Below are 18,545 nucleotides of genomic sequence, written 5' to 3'. Positions count from 1 at the left end.
ACATAGGGCTGGCATTCAAGGAGCAATGATCCACCATCATTTCTGGGAGGAAATCCAACTTAAAAGCAGCCATCACTTCTCTGCTTACCACAAACCACTAATGCTAGATCACTGTCCTGTCGAACCAATTGAACACCACCACTTAATTTCTGAGAGTCTTAACACAGTGATCCACACAAAATAACACTCAAACCACAAGAACACAAGCTTGGGGAGACCAGCAACAGACACCACAAAAACAGGCTGGACTGGGAAAGAAACATGAGGACCAGGATTAAAAAGGGGATGTGACCATGTGAAGAGAGACTCAGCTCAGTACACAATGAAAATGCTGATGCACTGGGCTTGTTTTGTGCAATTTTCCCTGGCAAAGCAGTACTGAGTGCACTGTCAGATAAACAGAGTGTCAGATCCATGAAGATAGTTGTGTGCAACAGAGCAGAAAAGAACACAAACTAGCTTCATAGCTTCCAATCAAACTCACTACCACAAAAGTATGAGCCCTTAAATATTTCTTTAGGTAGAATATTCTTAAACCAAGCATCATTACACTGCTTTCCTGGTTTGAGGTCAACTAATCACATTTTATGAGATGGTGGAAGCTTATTAAATCCTGGCTCAACATATATATAACCAGGCTCAACATGCTTGCTATGTGGGGCTGGGCAAGATTTCTAATTCCTTCAATAGAACAACATTTCACTTCAGCCTTGAGTATTGCATATAGAACAGGGAGAAATCCTAATTGAACCTATTGGTAAACTTCCCAATTTCACTTGGAAAACAAGGTGAAATTTAGAGACTCCTGGCCAAAGAAGTCATTTCTTAATATGCTAGCTACAAGATACGAAAAAAATCATCAATAGCATTTTTCACTGCAATACACAATTCAGTCTGAAATTCTCACAGTGTTAAACTCTCAAGCTCTGGCATTAAGTTGAAGTCCTTTCTCCTTTTCCAAAATTGCTTTCCCACACATTAGTTAAAACCTTCTTCAGACGCAAGTTTTACCAAACTGACACAAAGTTCTAAAAAAAAAGGTGGGTAAATTATGCATATTAACTTTCCTACACCTACCATGGAGTGTCTTCTTTCATATGAAGTTCGGGTTCCTTGGTGCCTTCAAGGCTAATTCTGAACTACCGTAGAAATCAATTCTGATACCTGTTGAATGTACCAATCTCCATTTAGTTAGCTTGCTTATTTCCTGGCTAGTCTCTATTACTTCTATTGTTCTTACTTGTAAACCAGGTCAGAAGCTAAGTGCCTGGTAATATGATGGCTTATATTTACTGCTTCAACAACCACTTCTGGAGAATGACTGTCATGTTAAAGGCAGTTGCGTGCTCATTGTCCTAAAGCTGTAGTGCTCAAACTTACTAGTTATACATAGATGATTAACCGCTTATGGATTTCTTTGAAGTATGAGTCAGTACAATTTACCTCAATAAAAATAACTGAAGATGGGAACACAGAGAACCAAAATGATTAGGAGGTTGAAGCATCTCCCCTGTGAGGAAAGATTAGGCTTGGGGCTTTTTGCTTTAAAAAATGGCAATAAGGGGGGCATGATGGAGGTGTGTAAAGTTAAAGTGTGTAGAGAAAATGGAAATAGATCTCCTTCCTCTCAGAATCCAGTCACCTAATGAAACTGAATGGTGGGATATTCTGGGCAGATAAAATCACTGTTTTCTACAGCAGAATTCACTTGTACAAGTTGAAGAAGTGATGACCACCAACTCTGATGACTCTAAAAGGAGATTAGATAAATTCACGGACGATAAGGCTATCAATCACTATTGTTCAAAATAACTATATTATCTCCACTATCAGAGGCAATATGCCTCTGAATATCAGTTGCTGGGAAACACAAGTAGGAAGTGCTGTTATGTGTCATGTTCTGCCTGAGTGTTTTTCACAGACGTCTGGTTGGTTGCTGTGAGAACAGAAAGTTGGATTAGATGGGCTTTTGGTCTGATCCAGCTAGTCTCTTATGTTGTTATGATTATGTAACCCAACTTCTTTAAATCTTTCCCCCCATCACACTCAATACTCCTCTCTTTTGAGGTGTGTAAATCAGCAATTGAGGTTAAAGACAGAGGATTCTAAACTCAAGAGGGGGGAAGCAGAAGGATGAATTGGTTGTGCTTCTGCCATTACATGCAAAATGGGGGGTGAGTATATTTAACTGCAGCAAAAGCAGTAAATAAGAGTCCCACTTTGCATGTTACAATAGAAAACAAGTGTGCTTCTCTGTGATATATGAGCCATCTCTCTGAGACCAAAACCTATAGATCCAGTGAACTGACCTCTCATAATAGAACCAAAGTCACTTTCCTGACACTGGTTCATGGTAGTCTACAACTTTAGTTTACAAACTACTCTAGACATCCTTTAAGCCACAGTAGCTCTGCTGCTTATTAAATTTACTTAACTAAAGGGGGAGGGAATGCAACACTCAGTCCAATATGCTTGGCAGCGTAGGAACATGTCTGTGCACAAGAGATAATGGCTTGTTTATGTACAAAAACTAAAGAAGATGGCAACCTGCAATTCAACCAAGTGGGTATGGCTCCATGTGGCAGGTTGTTTGTGTTAACAGTCCCCTATGAGGTTTGGGCAATGCCAAAGAAATCATTCTTTCATGCTTTTATAATACATAGCAAGAAGGGTCAACGGATAGCTCATGGATCACATCCTGCATTTGCAGCAATTTTATCAAGCCCCCAGTGATTTGGCTAAATTTCACACATACTAAATGGGCAACAAAATAGCAAATGAGTAGCAAAGGGATATTCATTACAGCAAAAAATCCTAACTTCACACATACAATGAAGTGTGTCTAAACTAGCTGTAATTCAGGGCTGTCTTTACCCAGGGGTGCAAGGCACCGAATTCTGGGGAGCGCCAAATGCATACCAACTGTATACCGGTCCCTCTCTCGATCGGTGGCACTGAAAAGCAATGGAGCGAAAGTTCCCCCCCCCTAGTGTCAAATATTCCCAACGAGTCAGGAAACAAAAGCAGTTATTTCCTACCCAACTTTGGCTTCCAAAAAAGCTCAACAACTTTGAGTTCGCCCCCCCTAAAAAAATTGGGGGAGCTGGGCAGATCTTTGCACCCCGGCGGTGCATATGCTAAAGACAGCCCTGCTGTAATTACTCAAATAATGTAGACAGGGGACCTTAACTTGTGACCTTCACATGTTGATGGACTTCATACTCCCATCAATCCTAGCCAGCATGGACAATGGTCAGCAATTATAGATCGACTCCACCTAAATCACTGTGTATGCAACTTCTGTGAGAACAATGGAACTCCCTCTCCCCTTCCTCCCCCTACACTGACACCAAATCTGCTCTGAGGCTTGGGGAAAACCCCAGATCAGACTGGGGCTTCACACCAGAGAGAAGAGGGAATGGAAGTTCCTTTGCACCTGCAGAAGTTGTTTGACATGCAAAATGATTTGGCTGCACACAAGCCCTATGTAAGTTGTAGCCTTACAAAATCTGGACGGCCACAGATTAGCCATCTCAGTATAGAAAATGTGAGCTGACCAATGATGTCCACCCACTTCCACAACAGAAATCTGCTTATGCCCCCCCGGAAACCTCCCAAAAAACCCAATCTGTTCTGGGGAGTTCCCCTAGAACTCTAGGTCAGGTTTTGTCACCAATGGAAAAAGCAGCATACCACACAATGGATCAACAACTTATAGAATTCATTACAACGTAGTGATAGTCAATAGCCTAGATTGCTTTTAAAAATAATTTAAAATTAACAGAATTCAGCCATGATAGCTAAGCAGCTTTTTCATAGACAGAGGAAACATACCTCAAGATGCCAGAGACTAGAAGATTAATAATACAAGAAGGCTGCTTGCAATCTTCCTAGGACTCAATTGGTTTCATAGAATCATGGAGTTGGAAGGTATCCCAAGGGTTATCTAGTTCAGCTCCCTGGGATCATCCATGACAGACGGCCATCCAAACTCTGCTTAAAAACCTCCAAGGCAAGAGAGTCCACTACCTCCCAAAGGAGTCAGTTCCACTGTCAAACAGCTCTTACCATCATAAAGTTCTTCCTAATGCTTAGTTGGAATCTTGTAATTTGAATCCAATCGCTCAGTTCCTACCCTCTGGAATAGCAGGGGAAAAAGCTTGTTCCATCTTCCCTGTTTCTCCTTCCTGGAAACTGAATAATGGACTAGACTAGATGGTGATCTAGCAGGGCAGTGCCTATGGCTGGAGAAAGTGGGTCACTCGCTTATGAAATTTACTGGGACAAGGAGCTCACATCTCTCAGGACAACTAGCGAAGCTAGAACACTAAGGTCCTCAGATGGAATACAACTGTAATGTAGATAACTGTATCAGTGCAATACTAATTGATAAGTAAATCCCATTGATCTCAAAGGAAACGTACTTCCAGGCAAGTGTGTATGGTATAACATAAGACTGCCAGTCACGTAGTAGACTGGCCACACCCAAACAGGACATCTTTATTTGACCTAGTTAAAATTCTCTACAGTGGTACCTCCGGTTATGGACGGGATCTGTTCCGGAGCTCCGGTTGGATCCCGAAGTTTCCGCAACTGGAGGGACCACTTCTGCACATGTGGCAAAACCCTGGAAATATACTTCCGAGTTTGCCGCTTACGTATCCTGAAGTTTAGGTAAGCAAAGGTATGACTGTATTGTTTAAGGGAGATAAAACATTTCAAACTGGGTATGTAGAAGGCAAATATTTGTATAAACACACACAGAGCACTCTGTATCTTCATACATACCTTCAACCAGATGCACTGGGTATGGAGAGTGTTGAAAGTAAGTTATGATGTTGTTAAGTTTCATGGTTGTGAATGCTTGCATGTTTGTGTGCAAATATTCATGTTATGATTTGTATATAAACAGCTTTTGATCTGAAAGCCCCAGATGTGATGAACAGCATATTAATTCAAAAAAAGTATAAAGGTACTGTGCAGTCATACCTTGGAAGTCAAACAGAATTCATTCTGGAAGTCTGACTTCCAAAACATTCGAAAACCAAACCATGGCTTCTGATTGGCTGCAGGAAGCTCCTACAGCCAATCGGAAGCCCCGCCGGACGTTCAGCTTCCAAAAATAGTTCACAAACCAGAACACTCACCTCCGCGGTTGTGGCATTCGGGAGCCAAAATGTTTGAGAACTAAGCTGTTCGAAAACCAATGTACGACTGTAAATGCCAAACAATATAAGATCACAATATCAACAAATATCTCCAATAACACAGGTGCAATCTGCTCTCACAACAGACACAATTCCCCAGCATTGCATTTCTATTTTTTTAAAATGATATTTATTGAAAAAAGAATTTTTTAAAAAATTACAAAGAAAAAAGACAAAAACAGAAAATAGAAAAAGGAAAAAATAAAACCATCATTTTCAAATTCTCCACTTTCATTACCTTCTTTCCATGACCTCCTCCTCCTCCCATCTCTTGTATCTTGATTAATAATTGCCACAGCAAATCCTTTCCATAATTCATAATATTCTGTCATTACATTACCTTACTCTATTTTCATCTTATCTTATAAAAAACCTTAAAACTTAAATCTTATTTTTACCAGCTTCTCATAACCATTACCTTTTTACCTAATTCTTTAAACATTTTTACAAGAGCCAAGTAGTTTCATTTCAACATTTTTCCAACGTTCATAAGACATTTCTAATGATAAAAAAGAGAATAAAAACAATCCAATCTTCTTCCAGCGTCCCCTCCCCCCGGTCCCGGGATTGTCAGTCCTTTTTGTCCCATTGGTCTGGCACATTAACCTGGTGATCTTATATCCGAGGCCTTCAAATCTCTTCCATGTCCCTTCCGCAGCTCTTCTTCATATTTTCCTATCACTCGTGGGAACTCCAGCTTGGTAGTGTTTTTTACCCTTTTCAACAAATCAGCCCCTTTCCCATAGTCCAGACTAGACTCCATGTGGTATTTTAAGACGTTTCAAATTCCCTCCAAAATTGGAAGTCCCAACAGCTCCAAACCTCTGACGGCCCATTGCCAGACTCGGAAAGTCCAAACTTCCCTGCATGGGGGGGGGGGTCAGTCCAACCCCCCATTTCCAAGTCAATCCAAACTTTGTCTTTCCAAATCTGGTTTTTTCCAAGTTCATTTGTCAAATCCAAAGGCTCATTTTCCTGCTGTGCCCAAAGTCCCCCCATCTCTGGCACCCAGGATTCTGCAACATCCTCTTCTATCATCTGCTCTGTCAGGACACACTCCTGTTTAAGTTCCTGGGTGGGCTCCATATAATTTCCCACTACCTGTTCAAATGTTCTGGCCGCATTAGTCATCAAATCCGTCTTCTGACTTAACTGATTCAATAGGGCATTTATTTTACAGAAAGCACCCAACAGTGCTTCTGAAAACATTGTTCTGCAAGGTCACAAGTCCTTTCCCATGGTTGTAATCTGGCAGCTGCAAGCTCCCTAGAATTGGTTACAGTTTCACAGTCCCCCTCTAGGGGGAAACCTCCGGTTGCTCTCTCCTCCAAGAACAATTGCAACAAAGTTTCTTTTTCTAAGATATTTTGTCAATATTTGTTCCTTTAAAATGCGAAAGGAAACAGTAGGATCACAATGTTATTCTTCTTTTAACTATCTGTCAAAAACATTTGTCTCTGGTCAATGAGCTTCAAAATGTCAATTCTGACACCCCACTCCAGGGTCAGGACGGTGGAAAGTTACTTTACTTTAAACTCACTTCTGCAGGTTTAAACAGTCCAAAAAAGATCCCCCTTCTTCTCTTGCTACCGAAGTGGGGTTCAACGCTTTTAGATGGTGAAAAACAATCCTTTAAAAGTAATTTTCTAAGCTCTAGTTTACGTTGTCTTTGCTTTCTTCTGACTACAAGGAAACAGAAGGCTGACTTCCTGTTTAGACCTTCCCGTTTCAGTACCAAATTAAGATAAATTTTTAAGTCCAATTCCTTTCTAATCGCCAATTCTTATTTGAAGTCCAATTATTCAATGTTTGAGTACTCACGGGTGATTACTTTAGATGCCAATTTTCCCCAGGAAAAAGGCAGCGCTCTCTGGCAACGGCTGTGCGGCTTCACTCCACAGAAATAGCAGTTGACTCACAGCACCGTGCCACTTCCCCCTCTTCGCTTCGGGGGCCGTTAGTGGGTTCCTTTGCGGGTTGGGGGGGCGCTAAAGGTGCCCGCCGAGTCCCACGGTCACAGGCTTCATCCGCCTGTGATTTCTGAAAGGGTCCCCGCTTCGCCGCAGCGGAAAAGACCCGTTTCGCGCGGAGCTGGTCCCTCCGGTTCAGGGGGAGTCCGCCATTACCGATGGCGCCACCCCGGAAGTCCCCCAGCATTGCATTTCTAACTTGGAAGCCAGTACATTCATATCCATCCCTCCTGCCTCGCTTGAATCTCTCACTTAGGGCTGTAGGAGCAAGCCCATCCACACCCAACTGCCTTCACCACACACCCAAGCCAAAGGGGCAATCTCTTCTTTGGGGCCACCCCACTGATCTACAATGAACAACAGCAATCAACTAAACAGAACTGTCTCCTGGACACCAGCTACAGCTATAACAAAGTTTTTATTTTTCATGGGCAAGGCTTACAGGCTAAACCTTCTGGCCCCTCCCAGAGGCTACTGTCTTCCAGTTAACATGTAACATAGGGGAAAAGATGTGAGGAAAGTAATCAGTGTGCATGTTTGTGAATGTTTGTCTACACACACACACACACACACACACACAGTGGGAAAAGAGCAGCCTTCCCCAACCTGGTGTCCCCCATATGTTCTGGACTACACCTCTTTAGCCTTGCTTTTGACAATTGATGTATATTTTAAGGACACATTTTATTTGCGCAATTTTAAGTTGTTTTAAACTGTTTTTAATATTGTGGAAAATCGTGTATAGTGGTACCTTGGTTTATGAACTTAATCCGTTCCGGAAGTCCGTTCTTAAACCGAAACCATTCTTAAACCATGGTGCGCTTTCCCTAATGAGGCCTCCCGCCGCCGGTGCCCTTCTACCATTCAGATTCCATTCTTAGACCGAGGTAAAGTTCTCAAACTGGGACACTACTTCCGGTTTTGCGGAGTTTGTAAACCAAATTGTTCTTAAACCAGACTGTTCTTAAACCAAGGTACCAGTGTATGAATATTAATGTTGCATTTTAATTCTGGAATCTTAGGATAAAGGGGGGGGGGATAATAAACTGTAGTAGTAGTAATAGAACTCCCATCAACCTTGACCATTGTCCAGTTGAATTTGACTATGGAGTGAAATGCTCATCTCCGCTTTCAGGCCGAGGGAGCCAGTGTTTGTCCACAGACAGTTTTCCGGGTCAGGTGGCCAACATGAGTAAACCACTTATGGCACAACGTGACACCATGATGGAAGCCAGAGTGCATGGAAATGTCATTTACTTTCCAGCCACAGTAATACCTAGTTATCTAGTCGAGCCAGTATGCTTTTGAACTGCTCATGGATGTTAAATCTCTCTGGTTATCTGGGAGATAATATTGCATCAAAATGCAGCACACTATATTCCTGAGATACCATCACAGGAAGCAAGCAGTAAAAATATATGGTGCAAAACCTTAGAACGCAGTGTCCTAAGGGGAAGTGCCTTTCATTTTGCACTGGACTTCAAAGGCAGAAGCAGCACAAGTCTCCCTGGTTTGGTAGCTCCAACCCAAGCACAAATTCACCCCTCTCCCAAGTTTTCTAAGTATAATAATGGTTGGTGTGTATGCCAACTCAAAGTTTATAGGCCCACATTATCAAATAATTACAGAATTTATAATGCCCTTTCATAAATATATTTCTCCCAACCAATGACAGGGTCTTCAAACACCCCCGATGAAAAATATACATCGTTTCAAGGTTTAAAACTCTGATCTTCTGAGCTAACCCATTCACAGACTAGTTACTTTATCAGCAAGATATATTCCAAGGCCATTAGCACTGCCAGAGACCAATATTATCATCTTTTGCTTGGGCCCCCAGTTGTAGCAAAAATGCATACAAACTAACAGGTTGGCAAATGCAGAGACTGGAAGCCTGGTTGAAATACAATGCGACACACAAGGCCATCCACTCTGCAAGCTAGTCTGCAGCATTTGTACCAATACAGAAGACATGAAGAACTGTTTTAGCTCCACGTTCTCTTGAGGAGCAAAAAATTCAGCGGTTTTACCCTTACATGGTTGCTAAGAGAAACTAGCATTCTGCTCTGCCCACTAATATATACATACCCAGTGAGAGTTAACGAAGCTATTTCACATTTAGAAATGTAGCAAAATATGTTTAGTGAAGAAAATGTCCAGTTTATATAACCAAAAATCTAGATGCCATGAACAGATGCAAGGAAACTTAATTGACAGGGGGAAATGTGTTAAACTCACCCACTTTTCAAATGTTAATGGACAAGTGGATACTACAGAAAATTTCTGAACAATGGAACAGACAAGGATCTGCATGCATGCAGACTAGTTATAATTACATTCATAAAAAAGACAGAGCGATACAGACAAATTCAGGAGCAAGGTGACAAATACAGGCATAATTTTGACAGCTTGGTCTGGGAATTATGATATTCACTTTCCTGTGAAAAATAAATGGGGGGGGGGCAGAAATTAAGGTAACTGTCTTTCTTAGCACATGCATAAATTTAAAAATAAAGTTAGGTTGAACAGCATAAAAATATTTTGCAGTTTCACAATGGTAAAATTAAGAAATGAGTGATTCTTTTTAATAATAATACTTTTAAGGATACTAGTTCTGGGGCCTGTACTAGTATCAGCCTTAGTCTCGGCCTTGCAATGTTCTCGGCCTTGCAATGAGGTTATCACTGCCATGAAACTCAGCTTCAGAGACAGGCAGCAAGAAAATCACTATGCAGCACGCTCAAACTAGGGAAAAGAGGAAGTGGATGGTAGGCATGAAAAAATTGCTGAAAAACAAGGCAGGATTTAAGCTGATATGGTTGGGCTCTTAAATAAGTTAGACCCTGGGTAAGAAGAGGCCTTCAAGGACTACGCTGACTTCTTTATAAACAATGGTACTGTATTTACCGGTAAGTTAAATAAGCATTGCCCAGATACCCAGAAACACAAATGGTGGTGGAATAGCATATGTCTGGAAAAAAGTGTCCAGAGACATCTGTAAGATCATCCAGAGATGAAGAAGTAATGAAGACATCTTCAGGACAGTGCATTTTTGAATTAAACAAAATGGGCATTTCCAATTTTGCAGCTACTTTACAGCAAGAAATTTATTAAGGACAAGTGCACATGGAAAGCACCAGATTCCATATGCTTTAAAATGTGCCAGGGATGATACACACTCTGGTGTATCACATTTTACACAGGACAAAAATCCCTTCATGAACCCACCAATCAGCCTTCATTCTGAGACACAGATTGGATTACCTCTATCTTTGCATTGACAGCTATGCATGACAGCAAGCAAAAAATAATCAAGCCTCATTTAAAGCAAAACAGAGACACATTATTTAATCCATGCTGCAGGAACAAATATGGACTTAGATTGTGTATTTGTTTCTGGTCCTACTTCTGCTCCCACCAATATATATTTTTTAAATTGGAACCAGGGAGAGGGCTTTCTGTGGCTGCATGATAGATGCTTATAGAATTATGTATGGAATGGACAAAGTGCAGATAATTTTTTTTCTTCCTGTCTCATAATACTTACAGGGACACGGGTGACGCTGTGGGTAAAACCTCAGCGCCTAGGACTTGCCGATCGCATGGTTGGCGGTTTGAATCCCCGCGGCAGGGTGAGCTCCCGTCATTTGGTCCCAGCTCCTGCCCACCTAGCAGTTCAAAAGCACCCTTAAGTGCAAGTAGATAAATAGGTACCGCTTTATAGCGGGAAGGTAAACGGCGTTTCCGTGTGGTGCTCTGGTGCCGGTTCGCCAGCTGCAGCTTCGTCACGCTGGCCACGTGACCCGGATGTGTCTGCGGACAGCGCTGGCTCCCGGCCTCTAGAGTGAGATGAGCGCACAACCCTAGAGTCTGTCAAGACTGGCCCGTACGGGCAGGGGTACCTTTACCTTTTTACATAATACTTATCAACATCCAATGAACCTGAACATTGAAAGATTTAGGACAGATAAAAGAAGGTAAGTCTACACACAGCACATAGTCAAACTCACTCCCCCAGGAAGCAATGATGGTGAACAACTTGGGTGGTTTTAAAAGAGGATTATTAGACAAATTCATGGAGGAGAGAGCTCTCAATGGCTACTAGCCATAATGGCTATGCTCCACCTCCACAGTTAGGAGGCAGCAATCCTTCTGAATACCAGTTGTTAGAATCCTGGTTTTTAACAGGCATCTGATTGGCCATTGTGAGAACAGGATACTGGACTAGTTGGGCCACTGGTCTAATCCAGCAGGCTATTCTTATGTTCTTAGAGATGGTGGAAACTGCAGTCAACCAACAATTGAGGACACAGATTAGGTACGCCTGGCTTGAACATGATATGCAAATCAGCTCAGTGTGTTTTAACTTTTAACACTCCACTAATGTTCTAACTAGATGAAACAAGTATGGAAAGAACAAACCTAATGACCAGATGCACACAAAAATGCAGTCAGGAATCACAACAAATAATTTGTAAGGGCAGCAAAAATCTGCACAAACATTCAGTTGCCAAATACAAGCAAATGTATATCAAGTGACTAATTGGGCATTTACAGTTTACAAAAATCCAACTCTAGAATAGTGGACAAAGCCACCACAAAATGGTATAGCAATCAACTAGCAGAATGTCTATGATTTTGGAGTGGAAGGACTAAGGAACTCTATCCCCTCCCCACAGGAGAGAGGCCAGTCTCCACCATCATTCAGTAATATATCTAAGTGTTGCATTTTTATTGACTGATAGATTGAATTTATACCGTACACTTCCAGTTTCAGACACTTTTAGAAATAGGAACCAATATCCCATTTTCCCTTGGGGTGGAGGAAGTGCTCTTTGCTCATTGCCTTATTTCCCTTCACTTCACTCCATCCCTTCCCCCCTCAAATCAGTTTCTCAAGCCATTCTGTGCCCTATCCTTTCTGTTCATCTACCTCAATACTACACCTTTCCCCCTTGCCTTGAAACAGGTAGTGTGACCCTGGAGGAAGCAGAGGGACCACTCTGTCTGACAGCCAACTTCAGTATGCTTCCGCCCCATCAAGGGGCAAAGCAAGCAGCAGCCATCATAGCAGTATAGTATACTGCAATGAAAACACATTACACAGAGGCATAGGATAGACAATGCCCTCTTTTCTTGTCCACCTTGACAGCCACTTCCCAATATGCTGTTTCTCTATTGTACTCAGAACATAGTAAGGAAACGAAACATTAGGAACTACATGAATGTTTTATGTAAGTGGCAAAAGTGAATAGTTCTAGAAGCATTTGAAGAAGAAAAAAGACCAAGCTATAGCAAACTGAAAGAAGTAAATTCCAGACCATGTAAAACTGTACAGAAAATGGTCTCCCAGCAACACTTCCCTCTTCTGCAACAAGAGAAACTGTTCTAGTACTGTATGTTCCTGCAATGGAGCAGTACATGGAACAAGGAAGCAGCATATACATGCAGTATTTTCTCATATACTAGTATCCTAGGAGTAAGTTAATAAATTTATGGGAGAAAGTGCAGTACAGCAATTCCCACACAAGAAAGCACATATATGAACCATGCAAGTATCTGTGTAGTTTAGCACTGAACCATACCCACATAACGTGACTAAAGTACTAGTACAACCCGTACTTTATTTTATTTTTTAAAGCATCTCCCTCATGTCCCTCTTTCCTCCATTTGTACTTCACTGACTACCTTTTCACTCATCTGCCTCTGCTCTAAGTTTACTGCGTTTATTTCTCCCCTACTGGCAAAATGCCTTTCGAAACACAACACCCCAACTACTTGTGGTGCACTACTCTGACTGAGTCAAGTGGCCGGGGGAGAGCTAAGGGGGCTGCCATTATAAGCCAGGGAGACGTTTCACAAGAGTCAGGGGGTCGTCATTAAATCGCAGCACGTGGCCGATCTTCCAGGGATTCCGACCTCCTCATTTTCCTTCCACTTGGGGTCCATTAAACCGCCAGGAATACATCGTACATCCCGTCCCTCGTCGGAATCACTTTCCAGCGGGTCATCATCACGGCCCGGGGGATCAAATTTGCCGGCGAGGGAGTGGAAGTTGAGAGTAATATCTCAAAGGTAAAGCGGAGCTCCGTAACGGAGGCGAGAGACACAGACGTGTGGTGTCAGACCCTCAGTCTCCCGGAGGCGAGCCCCGCCCCCTGGGCCCGGGGATGGCGACGCCAGCGGCTTGCGCTGCCCCGGAGCCTGCGAAATTCTTCCCCCACCCCGGAATGTCTCGCCAGCAACTATTTCAGGAGAAGCGCAAAGACCAGAAGGGACAAGCGTCAACACCCGCCGCTGCCCGCCACCCAAGGGCCTGAGAGCCGCTTCTCCCTTCTTCTCAACCCCCCCCCCCCCCGGGTTTGGGACAGTCTCCGGCTGGTCATGAGACGCTCCCGCCCCGCCACCCGCGGAAGGCAAGCAACCCGCGCAGCTGGCGGCCCGTCAGCGTCAAGACAGTGGCCGTTGTGAGGCAGAGAAAAGGGGCAGACAGCGCAGCCTCCCCTCCCCCCCCCGCCGCCCAAACTCCCGTCTCGCCAGCGGGGAAGGGAAGCGAAAGTCGTTCGGGTCCTAACGAGGCCCAATTAAAAGAGGGTGAAGAGTCCTAATAAGGTGGAGAAATGGACGTCCCGTCCGCCGCCGGCGAGCTGGACTGAGCGGACTCACCGTCGGCTGCGCGCCTTCCCTTCCTTGCCCTTCCCGGGCTCCTCCTGGCGGCCGCCGCCCTCGCGCCTGCCCCGGGGGATCCGCCCGCGCCCCGCTCGGCTCTCTCCGCCTCAGGCCGGTTTCGCAAGATGGCGGCACTTCCGGGAAAGACCATCCCAGGGGCAGGAGGCGCACCAACGAGATAAAGGCGCGCGAGGGAACGAGCGGACTCGTCCCCGCTCGCGCGCCCCCTCCGTCCGCGTATGAGCACGCTCGCTGCCCTCCCCCGCCCACCCGCGCGACAGTTGTAGCTGCGTCTGGACGCGCGGGCACGTCCGCGCCGCCGAGATGCCTGCGGCCCGGCCCCCTCTCCGCTGAGCGCAATGAGCTGCCCTAACGGCCCTCCCCGCCCCGAAGAGGCCGGCAGCCTGGCGATGGTGCTGAGCGCGCTGGGGCCCGGAGCCGCGCGGGTCCTGTTCTACCCGACCTTGCTGTACACGCTGGTGCGGGAGTGGCTGCCCGGCTCGCAGCGGCCCTGGTTCAGCCGCGTCGACCGCTCCGTGCTGCTGGGGGCGCTGCCTCTGCGGGGACGCAGCCGCCAGGTAACGGGAAGGCCGGGCCGGGCGGAACAGGCGTCTTGCCCGCGGGTGCTCTTTCAGCTGCCGGGCGGGAGCTACGGCTCAGCGCCAGGCGCCGTTTCCTCGCCTTCTCCCCAAGGCTGGCTCCGCGGGTCACTCGGCTGGGGAGCAGCGAGGTACCTCGGAATAGCTCCCACGGCGCACGAGGATTCTGCTTCTTTAGCTGCGTCCTTCCCTTTAGAAACTCAGGCTTTAGCCCTGCGCCCGCTGCTATGTTGGACTCGGCGCAGGCTTACTCCCGAGTAGGCACGTGCAGCGTTGCGCTGGACACGCTCGGTAGATTCTGTGGCTTTACCTCTTTGATTTCTGCTGTTGAAAGATACAAAGGTATCTGCCAGCAAAAGTGATCAAGACCCCATCAACAAAAGGGTAGCCGGTGTAGGATTGTCAACATGGAAGGAGATGGAGGCTGAAATCTGACAGAAGCTCAAGGTTTGCAAGCCCATCCTGATTCGAACCCAGCAAACAGCTGGGGCTATTCGTTAGGGGCCACACAAGCTACAATGTATCCTGGCTTCTGTTGTTTCATGTGAAGGGCTGAGTAGTGAGCCCTGGAAAAGTTCCTGAGCAAGGCTTTCTCTAGCTTTGGTTCAACTCAAGCGCGGGCAGCTGCCCCTCTTGGGTCAAGGCCCACTGCAGTGGAGCACTGAGCAGAAGGAATAAATTATCCCTTGCCATTAATGGTATAAATCAATTTGTAACCTGCAACGGTAGATTTATAAATCAGGTTTATAGACTGTTCTGTGGTGGTTCTGCTCCATCTTGCATGATGGATCTCAGAGAATAGCATTGAGGGACTTCGCTGGTGAAGAGCACCTAGTCAACTTTCCTGGAGTCTGGACAATGTAGTTTGGTCACTGTGACATATGTACTGGTAACCTTATGTTTAGACTACTATAATGCACTGTGAACTTTTCTGACAGTTGCTTTGGAAGCTGCAGCTGGTATAGAATGCTGAGATCCAGGTGGCAAGTAGTGCCCCATATTGGATACACCTCATGCCAACTGTGAAGGGATCAACACTTACTGCCTGTTGGCTATCAAGCCAGTTTTTAGTTTTTTGATTGATTGATTGATTGATTGATTGATAGATATAAAGCCCTAAACAGCCCTGAACCAGGCTACCTGGTGGACCTCTGCTCCATTGCCGGGTAAAAGCATTAAGATTCCAGTTAGTCCTGCCACAACCTGATGATTGTTGGCTTGTGATGATGCAGAGATGGACTTTTTAACTGCTGGTATCAGTCCTGAGGCATGTATACCTTGCAGAAATACAAGAGGCCCCCCCATCTGTATTGACATTCTACTTGCTTTAGAAGATACATGTTTTAATTGCTGTGCTGTTTGAATGGAATTGTTTGATTGCATATTTCAATCATCGTGGATGATTATATTTTATTGCTTTATGGGATTGTTTTGCTGTGTATTTTAACAATGTTGTACAATTGGTTTTTATGCGGTGTAAACTACTCAGAAGCCATCTTGGCATTAAGCAGTATATAAATTTAATAATAATAATAATAATAATTAATAATAGACTGCTATTCATTGTATGGTAATCACACAGCAGTTTCCAGAATAAATGTATAAAACATTATATAGAAGAAAACTGAACAATAGTGAACAAAATAAAATATGCAAAAATTATAGCTAAAATGGGAGCAGAACATATTGACAAAACTAAAGCATAAATTAAAACCAGAGCAACAATTTAGATTCCAACAAAAGTGGTTAAAAAAGGGAGTGGGTACCTGCTTCTATGGCCTTCTGTCTGCAAACTTCTCTTTATGGCACATATTGAGTGAGAACCATTAGGAGAGGATGGGCTAGATAATGAAATATATTGAGACCTGGACTTAGTTGTCTGTTCTTCCTGCAGTTGGTAGAGGAGCAGAATGTCCGAGGAGTGGTCACCATGAACGAAGAGTATGAGACTCGCTTCCTGTGTTATTCCTCTGAGGTGAGTCCCCCCACAAGCTCCATTGTGTCCAAGAAAAGAGGGGATCCAACTGACAAGCTCCCTCAGAAGGGAATATTTAAACATCAGTATAGAATGCTGTCTGAGGGGGATACAGGACAGCCCACAATCTTACTGAATCAGAACTGCATGTTATGCTACCATATCTGTGCATGTTTACACAGACATTGTTGGCACCTGTCTGTCTTGAGAGACAATGGAGTGCGCCTCTGGGGGTGAAGGCAAACTGCTGCATTAGCACCAAACTGCCCTCCCATGGTGCGCAAGCCTCAGGCCATGTTTTCACTGAAACGTCTTGATTTGGGCTGCAATTATGTGCATGTTTACTTGGTGGAAAGGCATGTTGAACATAATTGTTCATACTTCTGAATAAATGCAGAGGTCAGTGGGAATTATACTCAGATAAATTTCCCCCTTTCCCCACTTAGTTACCCTCACTGTACTACCTAATTTTACCATTTTGTCTCCCACATTATTTTCTTAGTCCCATTTTTGCAGTCTTTATTTCAGCTTTCCTCGATAACTTTTAACAGTGCAATTGTATGTGTGTCTACTCCAAGTCTCATGGAGTTCAGTAGGGTTCAGAAGATAACTGCAGCCCAAATTAGCAATTTTTTCTTGTGGCATCTTTCCCTTGACTTTCATTGTGCCCAATGAAAAGGTGACAGTGGTCATTGCCTCTCTTTTCCAAATGGATGATTCTGTGTTTTCTGGGTTAATTGCAGGAATGGGCAGAAATGGGTGTAGAACAGTTGCGCCTTAGTACTGTTGATTTGACTGGCGTCCCATCATTGGAAAACCTGCATAAAGGTGTTGAGTTTGTGATGAAGCATCGTGCATCAGGGAACTCAGTATATGTGCACTGCAAAGCTGGCCGCTTTCGCAGTGCCACTATGGTTGCTGCATATTTAATTCAGGTAAGAAAGCTTCCAATACACTGAGAAAGTGGTAATGGATCAATTGTACACAAACTGCTTCTGTTAAACAAGAATAAGAGAAGCGGAACTCTTCCGAGGACTGCTACTCTGCTTCCAACACAGTCTTAATTTATTGGCTTTAATTAGGTTATAGCACTTCATTTAGTACTCACTGGGAGAGAAAATGAGTATGACTGTCAGCTTCCCTGTGACTGGGATGGACTTGGGAGTCATTTCCACTTCTGTATTAAAGTTGGCAGTATGAATGAAAAATGCTTGCACTTGCAAGCCCCTTGCTGCCTGGAAAGTGGGGAGAAAATGTAGGATAGGATATTAGATAGACGACTATTAGTGCATTTTTTCCTTACCAGTTGTACATCATTTAGTTTTGAAAATAAGATCTTTGTCTAGGCTTGTATACATTCATCATGCTGGGATACTTGGATAGTGTTAGAGCATATAGCCCAAATATAATCAATTATGCTTTGAGATTGAATGGAAAGCAATACAGCAGCCATTCTTCCTCCAGCAGGAGCAAAAAAGAGATAGTTAAGTATAACAGTTGTTGAGTAATCTGCTAGGATCAGACAAAGCAGATTTTAGCCAACAGACTCACAAATGACAACAAATATTTGGGATTCTTTTAAATGTGAGGGCATTGTTTCTGAACTTCCCTTTCTCACTATCTGTTTTTCCATTCCACTGCTTAAGCTAGTTAGTTCCCAGCTTAGATAGTTTTTCATTTGGATTTTCTGCCTTTGCAGCTCCACCACTGTACCCCTCAACAAGCAATAGCCACAATTCTTAAGATACGTCCTCATATAATCATACGTGAAAAGCAAATGAAGTTGCTGGAGGACTTTCATACGTGTGTAACTGCTGGAACTCCTGCACAGCAAGAGCCACCAAAGATTCAGCAAGGAAAGAACAAGCCAACACACAACGTGCAGAACCGTCCACTGAAAACATCTGGTTCCTAACATATTGTTTAGGGGTAGACTGTTGTCTCAGCTACCACAAAGTTTCTTGAAGCATGAGAGCAAAGGAGATCTGGCAGCTTCCAGCTTTATCACTGCTAGTTGAACATGGTTTGCCTCTACTGCTGGTCTCTCTTACTACTTATCTCAGTGCACCAGCATGGGACCACTGCCAGCGCTGCTCCCTCTCCAATACAAGCAATTATAAACAAC

At 44.1% G+C, this 18,545-nt stretch overlaps 2 protein-coding genes across 12 annotated transcripts in view; one reads left to right on the top strand and one right to left on the bottom strand.

The window, feature by feature from the left end:
* The window catches only part of CELF1 (CUGBP Elav-like family member 1), a 45,451-nt gene extending 31,454 nt beyond the window's left edge, over positions 1–13,997 (bottom strand). For 6 of the 11 annotated variants that reach the window (XM_082225415.1, XM_082225419.1, XM_082225420.1 and 3 more), the window contains exons 1-3: positions 13,844–13,991; positions 1,078–1,164; positions 3–116 (exon numbers count right to left, since the gene is read on the bottom strand). In XM_082225415.1, coding sequence (XP_082081541.1) covers positions 3–73 — 71 coding nt within the window. In that variant the 5' untranslated portion in view covers positions 74–116; positions 1,078–1,164; positions 13,844–13,991. Of the gene's footprint in view, positions 1–2; positions 117–1,077; positions 1,165–13,843 lie in introns of all 11 variants that reach the window. The other 5 variants (XM_082225424.1, XM_082225425.1, XM_082225422.1 and 2 more) reach the window with 4 other exon arrangements.
* Positions 13,998–14,099: 102 nt separating this feature from the next.
* On the top strand, positions 14,100–18,544 carry PTPMT1 (protein tyrosine phosphatase mitochondrial 1). Its single transcript, XM_082226973.1, has 4 exons — positions 14,100–14,424; positions 16,340–16,420; positions 17,164–17,355; positions 18,120–18,544. The coding sequence occupies exons 1-4, from the start codon at positions 14,206–14,208 to the stop codon at positions 18,333–18,335; spliced, it is 708 nt and encodes a 235-aa protein (XP_082083099.1). The 5' UTR covers positions 14,100–14,205; the 3' UTR covers positions 18,336–18,544.
* Position 18,545: the final 1 nt, after the last annotated feature.

This window comes from Podarcis vaucheri, assembly GCF_965113315.1.
Source record: "Podarcis vaucheri genome assembly, chromosome: 1".
NCBI lineage: Eukaryota > Metazoa > Chordata > Lepidosauria > Squamata > Lacertidae > Podarcis > Podarcis vaucheri.
This window is presented reverse-complemented; position numbering and strand designations above follow the sequence as displayed.